Raw genomic sequence first — 17,475 nt, forward strand, 5'->3', positions numbered from 1 at the left:
AGACTATCCTGCACATTGTAGGATATTTAGTAGCATCCTTGGCCTCTACCCAATAGAAGCCATTAGCACCCCCTAAGCTGTGGCAACTAACAATGTCTCCAGACATTGTCAGATGTCCACTGTGGAGGGAGGGGGGGAAATCACCACCAGTTTAGAACCACTGCTCTAGACGTATCTTACCTGGAGAACAGGTGTGTGGTGGAGGGGCATTTGATGTACCCTCCCTCATTTTATGCACCGCTTTCTTTTTTCTTTTGGAATGTTTTCTATTTATGAAAAGTAGATTTGGGTTAAGTAGGTTACTCTTGTACTTGTGCACTTACTACTGGAATGGACCTCAAAGTGGATAATAGAAAATCTTTTAAACATGTATTGGCAGTGTGTAAAATGCTTTTTCCCTTCTAAAAGTAGACTTGAAATTTCCACTTACAAAACCCTTTCAAGGCTCCCCAAGCTGAGATTGTCTCTAAGAAGTTATTCCGCAGGGGTGTTTTGGAGTTGGTGATCTCGCTGGGCACACCAGAGGGGCAGGAGCTCTTGACTAGCACAGGTTCTCTGCAGCTTGCTCACATTCCTGGGCCGCTCCTGGACCCACAGCCTGCCTTCTTTCCTCTTCTCTTTAATCGTGACTAGCCCTGGTGGCACAGTGGTTAAGAGCTCAGCTGCTAACCAAAAGACTGGCAGTTCGAATCCACCAGCTGCTCCTTGGAAACCCTGTGGGGAAGTTCTACCCTGTCCTGTCGGGTCGCTATAAGTCGGAATCGACTAGAAGGCAATGGTTTTAGTTTTTTGGTTTAATGGCTATTGGCTAATGGCTTCTGGTGTCCTTGGCTCCCTTCCTGACACTCCCAAGTGCAGCTTGCTAGCCTGGAGGAGGGATTCTTGTCCATCCCAGAGGATGCCCACTGTGAACCAGTGATAACCATCTGGGAGGCCATTTGTGCCAGGAAGACTCCTGCTCTCTGATGACAAAACCAAAATAACACCAAACCTGTTGCTGTTGAGTCGATTCCAACTCACAGTGACCCTATAGGACAGAGTAGAGCGGCCCCATAGGGTTTCCAAGGAGCGACTGGTGGATTTGAACTGCTGACCTTTTGGTTAGTAGCCAAGCTGTTAACTGCAGCACTGCCAGGGCTCCTTCCAATGACCAAGAGCCTCTCTAAAAGTCTCTTTTTGGAGTGTAGAATAGTTATTTGTGTGGCTGTGTGAGTTTAGGCAATGAGGATAGAAATCCCATCCGCAGGGCTGTGCACCAAGAATACCAGCATCCTGTGAGATACTAATGCGTGTTCCAGGGGAGAAGAAAGGGTGCTCAGTCAAGCAGAATCCCAGGTAGAATATCCAGGTAGAATCCCAGAATATACCAACGTACTGAAGGTTCTGAACTGTTCCTAAGTAAATAGACTTCTTTGCCCAGGTTTCCTCGGTACACTTGGCCTTGGAACACCTCTTTTTATAGAGCATCTGTGACACCCTTGGGTCCTCAGGGGACACAGGGTGCTGGTCAGGTTAGCTCTGCTCTGGTGTTATTACAGAGCTTGCATGATGTTATCTGATCCCGGGGTTCAGTGTCACCGAGATCGGCTCCTCTGCTTCAGACCTCTGTGTGGACCTGCCGTGTTCTTAAATCACACCCCGATAGCTCAAACCCCCCTCCCTACACTTGCAGCCATTCAAGGTTGCTGGCAGAATAGAGAAAACCCAAGTAAAGGAGGCGGCGGTTGCATCTACCACTTAACTCTGTGTATTTCCTGAATGTATTTTTGCTTTTTTCTTGTTGTGGCTCTGGGGCTAGTTCAATACTGTCTTACTCTGTCATTTGTTGTTGTTGAAAATATACACAACAGAACATATACCAATTTGACAGTTTCTATGTGTACACTTCAGTGACACCGATGACATTCTTTGAGTTGTGCAACCATTCTCACCCTCCTTTTCTGAGTTGTTCCTCCTCTATTAACATAAACTCACTGCCCCCTAAGTTTCCTATCTAATCTTTCTAGTTGCTGTTGTCAGTTTGATCCTGTGTAGATGATAGGTTTTTAAAAGAGCACAATGCTCAAGGCAGACATTCTTTACTAATTAAGCTAAACTATTGTTTGGTTTAAAGAAGACTTCAGGAGATGTTTTTGGTTTAAGGTTTAAATATTATCTTAGGGCAATAGTTTCAGGGGTTTATGCAGCCTCCGTGGTGCCACAAAGTCTGGGTTCCCTAAGAATTTGAAATTCTGTTCCACATTTTACCGCCGCCCCCTTGATCAGGATTCTTCTGTATAATCTTTGATGAAAATGGTCTTACTCTATCTTCCCTGTTCCCAGCACTGTGTATTTAGCATAGAATCAGTACATGTGTCCCTACCCGCTTTTATGTTAGTCTTTGGTGGGTTTTCCCCTTCCGTTTCTAAAATGATTTGTGTTGGATTTTGAGGTTGACATTGGTTGGATAAAATAAAGACTTTGTCACCAAAGAGCTTTGTCACACAGTGTGGTACTAATTTCACTTAAAAAAAAAAAATTTTTTTTGATTTCCTAAGTTGGTGCCCCTACCAGGTGGGACATGTAGCATATCGGTTACTGTTGTATCACAGGAAGGGCCGGGGCAGCTTCACTGCTGTCCCCACCAGAGCCCACCTGGGGAGAGTCAGACCTCCCGGGGGTTGGCTCTGGGCACTCTGAGGGTGGGTAGACTGCCATCATCACAGAATCCTATTCTCACCCTCTCTTCTCCCTGTCCCTCTTTCTCTGCACTTCCTCCTGCAAGGTTCTGCCACCCTTCACCACTGGCAGCAACTGGCCCAGCCTCACCTCGGGGGCATCCTGGACCCCCGGCCTGGTGTGGTCACCAAGGGCTTCCGGACACTGGACGTTGACCTGGATGAAGTGTACTGCCTTAACGACTTTGAAGAAGATGACACAGGTGACCACATTTCCCCCCCAGGCCTAGCTACCTCCACGCCAGTTCAGCACCCAGAGACCTCAGGTGAGAGGTCCCGAGCACGCGTGACTGTCTCAGGCAGCAGAAGTTACCCGAGCCGGCCTCAGGCTTTCCCCGAGGAGATGCAGGAGCCGCCAGCGGTCACGGAGAAGGAGGAGGAGGAGGAGGGGTCTGGTGAGGGCACCGTGATAAGTCCTGTAAACTTGGCACCTTCACTGGAGGCAGAGTTCTGGGCCATTCTCACCTCTGTCCCGGGCACCATCCGTAGTGGCTCTGTGTCTGTAGCTTCCGCTCGTCTGTGTGGGTGATGACCCAGACATTCCCATTGTCCAGTTCTGTGTTTAATACAGAGTCTGATACCTCCTCCTTAAAGTGAATGGGTGTAGCTCCCTGCCCACCTTGGAGGTGTATGACCCAACAGGGCTCTCAAGTGGGAGCAGGAAAGGCTGCTAAAAAGAAGTGGATTATTGGGACCCCCAGACCAGTGGCGCCCCTCTTCCTGTTACGAGTCTCTCCCCCGTCTAAAGGGCAGATTCTTGAGAACCTTGGTGGTTTCCAAACTGGGCTGAGCTGAGTCGGCAGTTGTAGGGGAATTCTGAGTTCTGGGTCATCCAGCAGGTAAATGAGAATGTTACCTAAATGCTGCATTAAAATAGGAAGAAGCACAGAAAGTGTTCACGACTTCAGATAACACCTGACAGATGAGCTTTTTCACTTTTTTATCATCAGTGAAAGCATATGTGTGTATATATATGTGTGTGTGTATGTGTGTGTATATGTATCTACATATACACACACGTATATATATTTCTTTCCAACTCACACGTGTGTTCAAAGTGGAGTTTTAAAAAGTCTTTTAGCAATCTTCCCTAACCAAACAAACCCTAAGAGAAAGTCATTAACCTCTTCCGGCTCCAGAGAAAAAGGACTCTAGATGAATCCAGAAAGGAGCTCTGGCTGTTGATCACCCCCTCCCCCACCACCACTACCACGCAGGAAGCATTAACGGAATGACCTTGAGTTTGCAGAATTCCCCGTATCCCCTTGGTGGTGAAAGTGTTATGCTCCGGGCCCCTGGGACCACCGAGGCACGTGGTTACTATTTCTCCTATAGTACGCTTAACCCCAGACTTCCCGGACCTCCCAGCTCCATGTGCTGAGAAGACGAGGAAGCTCTTGTGGAATAAGGGGAAGACCCAGAAAAAAAGTGGAATTGACCCAATGTTGTCATCTTCATGATATTCTCCAGTCACCAAGTTTGAAGAGATGACATGCACCTTTGTGCCTTGTGATTGTCATTTGTGAGGGCCACAACACTCCCTGTAAAATATGAGGCAGGAAAGAGGTGAGGTTCTTAGCGGCATCTCCCCTTTCCCTGGCTGCATTCCAACAGCTCTGGTCCAGGGGCTTTATTTGGGACCAAGTGTTGTTTTTTTGCCTTTGAGATAAACTTTAGAAGTGGAGTCAAGTGAAAAGAGTTTGTTTAGCACGTAGTGTGGCTTTTTGTTTTTTTGTTTTGTTACAGCAATTATGTTATCAGATTGAGCTTGTAAGGGAATGAAAGCATTCAGAATTAGTATCTCTGCACTTAAGAAAGGCAAACCAGCTGTGGTGTTGTTACATCCCTTTGTTATCAGCATCAGTACCCTCTGGAAGGTAGGCAGCGGTACATGAACCTCAGAGTCCAGCTGATCTTTGCTGCTGCGGCTGAAGGGGTGGGCATCCTATCCAGTGTGAGGACTCCCTGCAGCCTCGAGGATGGAATAGATCCTGGAAGTTTAAAGAAGCACCATTAGGTGCGCCTTTGAGAAGTTGTACAGAAGGAGCAAGGCTTATCAAGTCAGCAAAGAACTTCTCTCAGGGGACAGAAGGAGAGGGGACCAGTTAATGAGGACTAAAGTCATGACCACTTTTATTACCATAAACAAAGACACATTTATTGTTTCTTCCCTCCCTACTCAAACCTGCAACAAATTCCTCCCTGCAATTTTATATGAGAGGCGTTCACATTTGCAATAGAAACTGTAAAGGGCTCAGATTGGGCTTGTGTGATCAAAGAAGAATTATATAGATTGCTGAAGTTAATTTAGGATAGGTCTGAGCTGTTCAAACAAGAGTCCTTTTGGGTAAGACTTGTCTTTAAAAGCTCATTGCAGAAGGGAAGGGCAGGAGCAAGGGTTTGGCTTTTTTTTTTTTTTTTCCTTTTATGGGGAAACTCAGGGCTGTTTTGATTCCTGGCATTGAAGAAGTGTATCACTCTGTAAATAAATCATCCTGGAGGTCCCGAATGGCTAGTACAAATCTTGAGAGTCTCAGGCGAATGTCCTCTGGCTTGGGATTTGTATCCAGGTTGGTGCAGCCGGCCCCTGCCTTGTTCTGCTTTTTTGTTGCCAAACAGCCAGGCCCTGGAGCTGCCCTCTGCCTGGGAAGATTCAGTAGGGAGAAACTTTGGAGACAGAAGGTGATTCACCTTTTCTTCTTGCAACTGGTATGATGTGGAAATTGGGGAGACTCATATGTTAGCCATTTTTGTCTGGAGCCTGCTGACTCCATGGAGGAAAAATTTTGAGCACTGAAAAAATTTATTAACATGTTTCATGTACTGTTTTAAGCATCATTTGCTGGTTTTTAAAACCCCATGTCTTAAAAAGGATGATCCCGTGCTATTGTAAATAATTTAGATGATTAAAGTGGATTGCTTACAACAATTTTTAAATTATAGTTTTACTTTGTTTCAATGACATGTTTTATATTTTAATTCATATGTTGTAGAAAGTTCACTTTATCAGAAATCATCACCATCTTGTACCTTCAGTATTCAGTATTCTGTGTTTTGGGTATTTATGTAGTTATCATGAGCCTACACCATGGTAAAGGGCTTGGGTGAGAGTTTGAAAGTCTCGCAGTTAAATCAGTAGATGGCTGGTTGGATGGACAGTTGAATTGGGTGCCTTGATCCATAAGGTGGGATTAAAGCAACGTAGATAAAATAAATTGAAGATTTATTTTAATACACACGTGTAGACCATTTTATATGGGGAAAATACCAATAACAGGCTTATGTGAATCATGGCATCTTATCTGGCAATGACCCTGCAGTACAGCTGTATCCTAATTGAGGCTAAGATGGTAAAGTGAGTGTTGAAGGCAAAAATCACATTTGGTCAAAATTGCCCTTGAAAATCCCTAAGTCTCCAGTATCTGGGCCCCTAGAACCAAAAGCCAAGAATTAGCTTGTTTCTAGCTTCCTTATTTGGTACATAGGTCCAAGTTCTGAGCAGTTAGTGAGTGAGGGAAGGGAAGAGAACAGCTTGTGGTAGAAAGGAGCCAGATGGAAAGTTCGAGAAGCCAAGTATTACCCTAGTTTTGTCTCAGGGCAGGGGCATTTCAAGCAAAGCCATGCCAGCCCTTATCTTGTTGAACTTTTAGTCCCACTGTGGAGGCAGGAACCAGGATAGGGTCGGGAAGAAAAGTCAGCCTAGGGGCCTGATGGGTCTGTAGGCCAACGACTCATACACTCAGTTCAAGACCCTTGGGTATAGGCAAGTTCCTTCTCATTGTCTCCACCAAGAGAGGTGGTGGCCAATTCCCACTCTGATGAGAACACTTTTCAAACCAGCCTTAGGTCTATAGCAGTTATAGGAGACTGTGGTCATGATGCACAGAGTGGATGGTCTGCTCAAGCCCATCTGTATTAGGAGGTGCTAAGGAAGCCCTCAGAGCCTTGGTGGTGCTGTGGTTAAGTCTTCGGCTGCTAACCAAGAGATTGGCAGTTCGAATCCACCAGTTGCTCCTTGGAAACCCTATGAGGCAGTTCTACTTTGTCCTGTAGGGTCACTATGAGTTGGAATCGACTCGATGGCAACAGGTTAAGGAAGCCCTCAGATGCCCTGGTGGTGCAATGGTTAAGCACTCAGCTATTAACCGAAAAGTTCACAGTTCAAACCCATCCAGCAGGTCCACGGGAGAAAGACATGGCGATCTACTTCTGTAAAGATTGCGGCCAAGAAAACCCTATGAGTCAGTTCTGCTCTGTCACATGGGTTTGCTATGAGTTGAAATCAACTCGATGGCATCGAACAACAACAACAAGGAAATCCTTACTCAGTTGCATCAGAATATGTATATTGTGCACCAGAGTCAAACAGGCCAACTGCAACCTGGGAGTGGAAAAAAGGAGGGAGAATCAGCTCCTCTAAAACAAACAGCCTAGAGTTGACTGCTTCAGAATTCCAGAATGAAGCTGACTTATTAAAAACGATTTTTCTACAGTAACCTCGCCCCTGAAAACCCTAGGAGGGTCCTCCCGTGTTCCCCTAGGATTACTGAGGAGGGGCGTCTGCACAGACAGGTTGGGGCTTGACACTTTGCTAACATGGGGGGCCCTAAGGGAGCGGATGCGTAAGCACTAAGGTGGATTGCTTGGGGGTCTGAATGAGCGGTACTACTGCACTGCCTAGGGAAGCCCGGGAGAAGTGCCCTCTTGAAGTGGTGTCAAAAGCACGAACGGGGAAAGGTCTCACTGCTGGCTGAGCCAGGCCAACTCCCCCACTTGGTAGCATCCACCCAGAAGGAAGGGCAAAAACACTGAGCTCGTAGAGTCCAGCTTATTGAGTGTCCAAAGGATCCCAACATACTTTTGCATTTGCCCTTTTGACATTTTAACAGCACCATTAAAAAAAAAAAAAAATCTCACTTTCTCTAGAAGCTACCCCAGGGGGCGCTTGAGGAGATTTCTGGCCCTCTCTGCACTAATGCTATAAAATTGTCCATCTCTTAAATCACATACTTTTTATATGAGACAGGAGACAGCTTGGTGTAGTGGGAAGAGTAGACTTAATTTTGCAGGAAACAAAACTAAATTGTACAGAAACCAGAAAAAGATCTTGCAACATGGTTCAAACTATCTGGTGGAAACCTCCGCAGTGCCTGCTGGCTGATGTCTGCAGCGACTCAGGGAAGCCCTAAAGAGATGCAGGACCAGACGGAGGCTGTGTTGAAGAAGGTGCTTAAGAAGCAGAGAAAAATAGTTACTAGGCCATGTTACGCTTAGAACTAAGGGCTTAAAAAAAGTCACCTTTTATTTGTACAACACTTGATCGTTTAAAATTACTTTTATAAAAAAAAAAAAGGAAAAAGCTGCACTACTGCATCTGAAACGGTTCTTGATTGCCCCTGCCCAGGAGAAAACACTTTTTAAAGCCCTCATTAATCCCAAACCAGTGTTTATGTTAATGATGAAGCATGGAGCAAGCAAATAAAGGTTTTATGTAGCTTTTCCCACATTAACTCACTTACAACTCCTTCAGAAAAATTCATGGGCAGGGTTGTATAATAAAATGACAGAAAAAGTCTACTTAAAGCATTTTTCTATACCCTGATATTTTAAAGTCTTTTAGGAAGAACTCTAAAACACTGTTTTGTTGCCCCCCCCCCTTTTTTTTTTTAAGGAAAGGGAGCTATTTCTTATGTAGTTGACAGGCAAAGAAACTTCCTTCTTTTTCCCCCTCCATGTAGTTAGCCCTTGAGCAAAAGGCAGCAAAGTCATTAGAAGCTGGGCATGTTCAAAAAACGGACTCATATTCTTGGGATTCCTGGGTAGTACAAATGGCTAATGCGCTTGGCCACCAACTGAAAGGTTGGAGGTTTGAGTCTACCCAGCGGTGCCTTAGAGTAAGGGCCTGGTGATCTATTTCTGAAATATCAGCCACTGAAAACCCTACGAAGCATGGTTCTCCTCTGACACACATGGGGTCACCAGGAGTCCACGTTCAACACTACAGCAACTGGTACTGGAACTGGTACTTAACATTCTTGGAGTCGGCCCAGGGCATGCCTTTAAGTGGGCTTCATCATGGCTTTTACTTTCTGCAGGTTTGTTTTTGCTGGATAGAAAAGACTTTTCCATGGTGCTACTATTGATCTAAGGAGACCCTGGTGGCGTAGTGGTTAAAAGCTACGTCTGCTAACCAAAAGGTCAGCAGTTCGAATCCACCAGGCATTCCTCGGAAACTCTATGGGGCAGTTCTAGTCTGTCCTGTAGTGTCACTGTGAGAATTGACTCGATGGCAATGGGTACCATTGCTCTGGTGGCAGCTACTGGAATTACAGGGAGGAGTGTGTGTGTGTTGGTTAATGAGTGTATAGAGATTGCAAAGCAGAACCAAATTGTGTGATAACAGCTTCACCACTGCCAAGTTCAGTTAAGAAAAGGGAACAAAGGTCAGGGGCATTTCGTTCATTTTACACGAGGGTCTATAAAGTCGGCCCCTTCCTGTGAGAAGTGGCAAGAAGAATATGGAAGACTCTCAGTAGGTCACAAAGAGAGGTCCCTTTCCAAAACTTTGAGATGTGTTTGTAAAAAAATTTTTTTGACATTTTAAGAAGTTATCTGTTGTTGTTTGGTGCCATCAAGTCGATTCCAACTCATAGTGACCCTGTGTGACAGAGTAGAACTGCCCCGTAGGGTTTTCTAGGCTGTAATCTTTGCGGAAGCAGATCATCGAGTCTTTCTACCGCAGAGCACTGGGTGAGTTTAAACCGCCAACCTTTTGGTTAGTAGTCGAACGCTTAACTGTTGCACCACCGGGGCTCCTAAGAAGTTATTTCTGTAAGTAAAATAAAAGCTTGAGTATGTGGCGTGGCTAACGTTTCCCCACCCTCAGATCCCTGTGAGGCAGCCTTCAATATGTGTGTGTCACACCTTCACGAAGAAACATCCAGGCACGGTTGTACGCTCAGACATCTCAGTGTGGGCTCAGACAACGGTTCTTCAAGGACACAGAGTCTCTGATGGCTTTTAGAGAGAGAAAAGCTGCTGTTCTCCCAGCACACTGCCGGTCTGCCCTTCCCTGTGGATGGGGGAGGAAAGCATCGTTCGGACTGAATGAAATGCATGAGCTGGTGTGCACAGATCTATGTGGGTGGCCAGAGTCCCGGTCAGCCTCACGACTCCCAGGGAGACTCGGGGGCCCACCAGCGTGCCACAGTTTTGTCCGTGTGCCTTTCTTCTTTGGCTTGGAAGACTGGGCTGTGGGAAAAGCGCTGGACTTTCCTGCCCCGGCTGGCCTGAGCGTTCTGCAGAGCAGCAACCACCCCAGCCTATAGCACATTTGCAGATAATCCCCAGTATAGTCTGCAGGGGTGCGCAGGGAGGAAGCCCCAACTCTGCTGTCACCAGCCATAGCAGCAGGAACCCTGACCACCCCAAGTCCTGAGAACAGCACAGCCAGCACCAGTTAGCAAGGGCACCTCCTCCAGGCAGAAATCACACAAAAGTCTGTTCAGAGAACAGGTGAGCAGGGTGACTCTCATCCGCTGGCACACCTGCATGAAGCTACCTGAAGGGTATATGTATTCTCAGGACCAAAAGGCAGCACGCTGACCATCTATAGTTCACCAGCATAGACCATCTTGAGCAGTCAAGGATTAATTATGTTTAAAGATTATCTTTGATGGACTAGGACTTTGTACCAGTGTCAGAACCTGGGGGAGAAAGAACAACTAAAAATAATCCAGAGTCAGTTGTCCTCTTAAAATGCAAATTCATCCCTAAATAAAATACTTGATGAACGCGCTTGTCACCGTCAGTGCTCTCACCTGTTTAAGACCTGCCCGTTTCCTCACAACACCCTGATGCCCTCCAGTCAGGTTGAGAAAAAAAAAGAATTTCAGTAGGAAGTTGGAGCACTGAGTCCCAGAAACCCTGTCGTTTGAGCCCCCAAAGTGAGCAGCACAGGATAAGCCCACCATACCATCGTCTGCAAAGAGCGTGTGGTTCAGGTCAGGCAAGGCCTAGGTGTGCGGTGTGTTCTGGGGAACCGTCATTCATTTCCTCTCCTCACCCTTAGCCTCCCACTCCCTGCCACAGAAAATGCTTTATGTGCCTCTTTTTTGTAGAAATTGCTCCCTTACTGGACCCAGGGCTGTAGAGTGGCCTATTGCTGCTCAGTCAAGCACAGGGAGCCCTGCTGGCCCGGCCTTGGGCACACTCACTGTCTCTATGTTGTGTCTCAAGGAAGGGAGGCGCTGCAGCGGCCCAGAAGTCAGTGTTGACGCGCGGAGAGCTCGCAGCCCAGGCATCCCCGTGGTATTTTGGAAGGGCCCAATCTCTGGCTTTGACCCTTGTTGATCTACCTTGGCCTTCGAAAATGATCCAGTGCTTCTGGGGAATGATGACTTCTGAATTTTTAGCAGCCTTTCCTATCCCCAAACCCATTTGTCTAAAATGGGTTTTGCTTCTGCTAATACAGCTCTGTCTTTAAAACATCCATCTTAATACTTCCTGTTGGAATTGAAGATCTAATACAGAACGGGGTGGAGAAGGACACTATTAACGTTTGTGACTATTTGGGGTGATTTGCTATTTTCACCATGCATTTACATGGGGGTGCGCCTCTAATTTCAAATCCAGCTTTGCTTTGTTTGATTTTTAATGTTTTCTCTCTTTCAACTGTTTTGTCTTAATTATTTCTATTGACTGCATTTTTTTTTTCTCTTCCTTGCCAAATGACCCCTCATGCCTGTTATTTGGGATGCTTCTCTCAGACATTTTGTTGCTTTTGTTTCTAGACCTTATTGCAGTGAGAGAATCGTGATTGTTCAGTTGCCTTCTCTTCATAGCTTATTCCATTTTTGTTTTGCTTGCAGCTGCTTCTCAGTTGCCTGAGCTCATAAACCATGGCATGTATTGGTTAAGAAACAAAGATTCATAAAGGCTATTTTTTGTGTGTTGGTTTTTTTTTTTTTTACCCCCCTTCCTGCTTTGCCTGAAGCTCCCTGTGGTGAAGAGTTTGCTCTTGTGGCAATGGTGCTGGCTGCCACGCCAGGTGTCACTGAAGCCTCCTGATAGCCAGAGATGTGTCATCTCATCATACGCGGGGCAAACCAGCCTCACGTTGCTCCTCTTGCCACTGTCACCATTTTTGTGCACTGGCTCATCCTGCCTGCCTTCAGTTTGTGTGTCTCGAACATTTTTTGTTCCATCTGGCTCCTGGTTTTCTTATAAGACACAGTCAACTGTGTGTGGATCTGTAGGTCTGGAGCACCCATCCATTCTGTTATGTTGTCCTTTTCCTTTTTCTCAAATCCAAGAGAAAACTTGCCATAAAGAGCTAGAAGATTCTAGCTTGCAAGCCTTTTGAATGTTCAGAGTGCTTATGGCCTCTGATAGCCGAATCCGTTTTCTCCCAGGAGGTCTCTGGGGGCTGATCTGCAGCAGGGCCAGGGGGCTTGGTGGGTGGGGAGGGAGATTACCCAAGTACTTCATTGTGCATGCTATTGGAAGCAGCGTCTTTTTGTAATTTTTATTTGTTTTATGCTTGACTTATGAACGAGGAGGACCTCTGCAATCATGATGTCTCCCGTGGCCGCTATCACTGTCTCCTCGCCAGCTTTCTGATGCATGGTGCTGACACTTTTGTGGTTTACCTTGCTCCAGACCATCATCTTCAGCGGCCTCAACAACAACTCTTTAAAGCTTTAAAAGGAAGTAAATTGGGGACAACGTATTGCCATCTCATTTTCATTAGAAATCGGGCATCCTAGATATGGCAAGAGAGCAGCGGGGGGGACCGTGACACCCTGTTTCAGACCAGACTCGATCTTGGCACCTTAGTGTCCCTAAGCACCCTTAACTCTGGGGCTGATGTCACGTTGTTGTTGAGCCAGCTGAGGTTCCCCTCTCCCACCAAAACGATCACAGATAGGCAGTAGTGGAACCAGCTTCCCCAAGCCCCTTTTTTTGTATGAGCAGAAAAGGGAGCCGCGTGACCTTGCCCTATGTCCAGGGTGCCCTCCCGTCCTCGCACCACTTCCCTTCCCCCGGGCAGAGTTTGCCAATGACCAGAAATGTAAAGCAACAAAAGAAGAAAGCCGATTCTGACCTCTGAGGAGGGAAGCCAAATTTACCCACAAGGGCCCATTAGTCCCCCGAACTGGATCCACTACTGGCCCGAGAATGCTGACGGGGTCCCTGTCTGGATTGGGACGGAAGCTGGAATTCAGTGCTCTGCAGTCCAGTGCTCAGAAGTGTGGTTATTTTTGAGGGACCACCTTCGATCCAGAACATTTGCGTTTCACCTTCCTCGCCCAGATCCAGTCAACAAGGTAGCTCCTTGCTTCTTACATCTGTCGAGGGCCATGCTGGATCCTTCCCTTACTTGTGGGTTAACTTGGATGCGAGGAATGTATTTTGTTCCCCCTGATGTAGCACACCACCCTGGGAAGTGCATGTCGCAGACCAACTCCACCTTCACCTTCACCACCTGCCGTATCCTGCATCCTTCAGATGAGCTCACGCGGGTCACGCCAAGGTAAGGACCCTGAGCCCCAGGGTGGGCAGGGGTAGGGTGAGGTCGGGGCACTCCCTGCGAGGCTGACTGTTGAGGAAAGCTGAAGTAGAGCGGTTCATCAAAAAACCCACTCAAGCTAGCTTAAGCATCTCATAAGCTTTTGCAGTCAGCTCTTTTGGGTCCCACTTCCTTTTGAAGGGAGGCCCACATTGATTCAGATCAAGCTTGGATAGAGAGATCTGGGCCTCTTGAGTTCCCCTTTTAGTTGGCCATGGAATTGATTCTTAAGCCTGTCAACAGACTGAAGCTGACACTGCCACAGGCCCTAAGGCCAAGGCTGTTGGATTTTTGCCCCATTTGCCAGCAGAACATGGAGTTCTTTCACGGGGTGGAGTCACTGAGTCCTGTGAAAGCCGTTGTGATCCTGAAACACTCCAGGAACCCTGCACCACGGCCCACAATAGTGACCAAAATGATAAAGCACCAAGACTGCGCCGTGCATCCTGCATGGCATGTTTCCGGTGCATCCAAGAAGCAATAGAAGTTGGCACCATCCGGTGAGAGGACGTGGTGGCAGGGAGTGGTCTGCCTGGCTTGATATTAGGGCTTCCACAGCTTCCAGCTAGAGTCCCTGGGTGGTGCAAACAGTTAACACACTCGGCTGCCAAACAAAAGGTGGTTGGAGTCCACCCAGAGGTGCCTCGGAAGAAAGCCTGGTGATCTACTTCCAAAAAATCAACCATTGAAAACCCTATGGAGCACAGTTCTACGCTGACACACATGGGGTCGCCAGGAATCGGAGTCGACTCGATGGCAGCTGGTACTGGTACAGCTTCCAGCAAAGGGAAAATGGTCTCCCCCATCATGCCAGAGTGACCCAATCCATTGTTTTCTCTGTGGTGAAGTCAAGGAAGATGCTGGTGTGGATGGAAGGGGAAGCAAAGGGAGGGAGGCAAGAAGGGCCAGCTTGCAGGTAGCAGCCTCCCCAAGGAGCACCTTAAACTATGAATGATTCTCCACAGGTCATGTGAGGAGGACGACGAAGCAGCCATATGCCCCGTTGTGCTGAGAGGAGATGTAGGGCAGAGAGTCTGAGCCCCCAGGCGGGGCAGGGGTGAGCACACGGCTGGCAGGGCCTGCCCTGGCAGGGTCCCCTGGAAGGGGCTGTGTGTGCACGCGTGGCCGCCACTAACCTGGGAATTGGGCATGGATGTGTCCCTGTGGTTGTGCCTGGCTAACGTGACCACCTAACCCTTCTAAATGCCCAGGCAAGAGAGTGCCAGCACTAATCCAGGCCTAACCCCAGTTCTCACTGGACGGGGTCTCTGAGGTTTAGCCTTGTCGTCTTCGCCTCCATTCCTGCCTCTTGAGAACCTAGCTTCCCCGTCCTGTGGCTTTACGTTGGGAAGAGGTGGTTTTTATAAACGTGGGGAGGAATCTTCCCCTGTGGAAGGCTGGTGCCTTTGGTGCCCAGATGTGCTCCCCCGACTCAAGCCACACTCTCCAAACCACACACGTCTTCATCTCTGAGTCCACCCAGACCAAGAACGCCTTGGAAGTCAGTAGCAAGAGAAAGCCACTTTGCCTGAGTGACAAAGAAAGGCAATCTGAAACAAAATCGAAAATCTCCTTAGCAGTGACCATTGAAACAAATTTTTATTTTGAAGTCCAGAACTTTTTTGTCCTCTATTGCTTAAGGTCCATACTTGTAGGATTCCACCTGCACCTTTTGAAAATCCACATTTTAAACTTGGGGATCTGCCGTGGTTGCTTAACTCACGTTTTTCTGAGCGCTCCTGCCCCACAGCATCCCCATCCTGAGCTTGTGTGACACGGGCCTGTTGTGTGGGCCCCACCCTGTGCTGGCCGCTAGCGGTGAGGTCCCTGGAGTGTACAGCCAAGTGGTGCATCCAGCTTGTCCTCTGCTCTGGAGGTCGTTCCAAGGATGTGTTCCTGGTGCCCTCCAGGGTGGGTCCTCTTCTTTTCCTGTCCCCGAAGTTGGTGCTTTGTCTAAGATGTCTGGCCCTCCCCTCGCTGGGCTGGGGGAACAGGAGTCTCCCACCCTGGGCACCCAGGACCACTCAGCTGAGCTGCTCCAAGGGGTGCCTGCAGCCCCGGCTGAATCCTCGAGCGGGCACCCGGGCTGGTTCTGTGAGGCTGTTGAGGGCTATGCCTCCTTATCCCTTGCTTGCTCATCCAGAAGCAGCGCAGAGCTTCTGGCCTGTTTGGCCTCACCCTGTCCCTGTAGCAGCTGTTTAAAAGAGAGCCTTCCTATGTTTTAAGGAGACAACAGTGCATTTTCCCTTGCTGCTACCCCTGTTATACTTTCCAGCCCTAACTCCCTTCACTGCTGGAGCCCAGCTTCTGGAATATAGTGGATCCTCAGTCACTATGACACAGTGAACGAACAGATGTCTCTCCTTCCCTATAGTTGCTCAGGGTTCGCATGTCCAGGGGCCTTTTTCTAGGTAGCTCTGCAGATGTAGGTTTGATAATACATCACGTGGTCTCCTCTGATCCTATAGCTCCACTCATGGAAATGGATTTGGCCAGCCATGTGATGCAGAGAAGGAGCTCAGTGTTAGGAGACAGGAGGCTGGGTGGGCCTCTGACTTGCTGTACAGGCTAAAACCTCAGTCTTCCATCACCTGAAGGCCCTCCACCTGAGCTATCCCACCTGTCTTGGCTGCTTCTAGGGTAAACTCTTGTATCTCATAGTCCTGGTTAACGTCTTGCCTCAGTGAAGTCATATTAGGAAGGAACACTAGGATTTGAGTGAATTTGGTAGGGAAAGAAAGGCTTGGGTGTCACTCAGACTTGGGTTCACATCTGGACGTGTCCACTTGATCACTGGGTGTGATGCTGAGTAAGCCCCCTAGCCCCCGAGCCTCAGTTTCCTCATCTGCAAAGGGAACAGTTATACCCGTCCACTAGAGATGAGCAAAGGGGAGCGTTTGCAGGTTCCTGTTAACTTCAACCATGTCCCCATTTAAAGGAACGCAGGTTGGTGCTCTGTGGGTGAGAGGGAGGAGCAGGTGTAGGAAGAGGCATCTGGGGGGCCATGGCTGGGGGAGTCAGTTCATTGTATCCCCGGCCCGCCCTGAACCCCCTGCAGGAGACTGACCTCTGATCCTTTTCCTGGTGCTCGCAGGCATTTGCTCATGAATGACCTGCCATCTTTTCCTTCCAGCCTTAACTCAGCCCCGACTCCAGCTTGTGGCAGTGCCAGCCACTTGAAGTCCACGCCAGTGGCCACGCCGTGCACGCCCCGGAGACTGAGCTTGGCTGAGTCCTTCACCAACACCCGCGAGTCCACGACCACAATGAGCACATCGCTGGGGCTGGTGTGGCTGCTGAAGGAGCGGGGCATCTCGGCGGCCGTGTACAACCCCCAGAGCTGGGACCGGGCCGGCCGGGGCTCCCTTCTGCACTCATACACCCCCAGGATGGCCGTGATCCCCTCCACCCCGCCGAACTCACCTATGCAGACACCCACGTCTTCCCCGCCCTCCTTCGAGTTCAAGTGCACGAGCCCGCCCTACGACACCTTCCTGGCCTCCAAGCCCGCCAGCTCCATCCTGAGGGAAGTGAGGGAAAAGAAGAGCGTCCGGAGCAGCGAGAGCCAGACAGATGTGTCTGTCTCCAACCTCAACCTCGTGGACAAGGTCAGGAGGTTTGGTGTGGCCAAAGTGGTGAACTCAGGGCGAGCCCACATCCCCACCTTGACTGAGAACCAGGGGCCTCTGCTCTGCGGGCCCCCAGGGCCAGCACAGGCCCTGGTCCCCAGAGGCCTAGTACCTGAGGGCCTGCCACTTGGGTGCCCCACGGTTACCAGTGCCATTGGCGGACTGCAGCTCAACAGTGGCATCCGACGGAACCGTAGCTTCCCCACCATGGTGGGGTCCAGCATGCAGATGAAAGCCCCCGTGACTCTCACCTCAGGCATCTTGATGGGTGCTAAGCTCCCCAAACAAACCAGCTTGCGATGAGGATGGGAGGGAGTGTTCCTCTAGGAGAGACCCATGTTCTCCCATCTCACTCCCCACCTCCCTCTTCCCCCCTGCAGTGTGTTCTCCCCCTCTTCCTTTCTCTGTCTGCCCCCTCCTGAGCTAGACAAATCGACCTTGTGCCTAATGGGGAAGAGTGTCAACATAGGACTGGGAGTCCTGGTGTCTGCCCTGATCTCTCTGGGTCACTTGGCACTCCCCTGGCTCTCCTGAGGACCTCATCTGTGCTCACCCGGGG

General features: G+C 48.8%; 1 protein-coding gene across 5 annotated transcripts in view; it reads left to right on the forward strand.

Moving 5' to 3' along the window:
- The window catches only part of TRAK1 (trafficking kinesin protein 1), a 150,598-nt gene extending 133,379 nt beyond the window's left edge, over positions 1 to 17,219 (forward strand). For 3 of the 5 annotated variants that reach the window (XM_023725964.1, XM_023725945.1, XM_023725958.1), the window contains 3 exons: positions 2,765 to 2,920; positions 13,149 to 13,251; positions 16,421 to 17,219. In XM_023725964.1, the coding sequence (XP_023581732.1) occupies positions 2,765 to 2,920; positions 13,149 to 13,251; positions 16,421 to 17,219 (1,058 nt within the window). Of the gene's footprint in view, positions 1 to 2,764; positions 2,984 to 13,148; positions 13,252 to 16,420 lie in introns of all 5 variants that reach the window. The other 2 variants (XM_004368421.1, XM_004368423.3) reach the window with 1 other exon arrangement.
- The last annotated feature ends 256 nt before the right edge of the window (positions 17,220 to 17,475 follow it).

This window comes from Trichechus manatus, unplaced genomic scaffold (assembly GCF_000243295.1).
Source record: "Trichechus manatus latirostris isolate Lorelei unplaced genomic scaffold, TriManLat1.0 scaffold00001, whole genome shotgun sequence".
NCBI classification, from domain to species: Eukaryota; Metazoa; Chordata; class Mammalia; order Sirenia; family Trichechidae; genus Trichechus; species Trichechus manatus.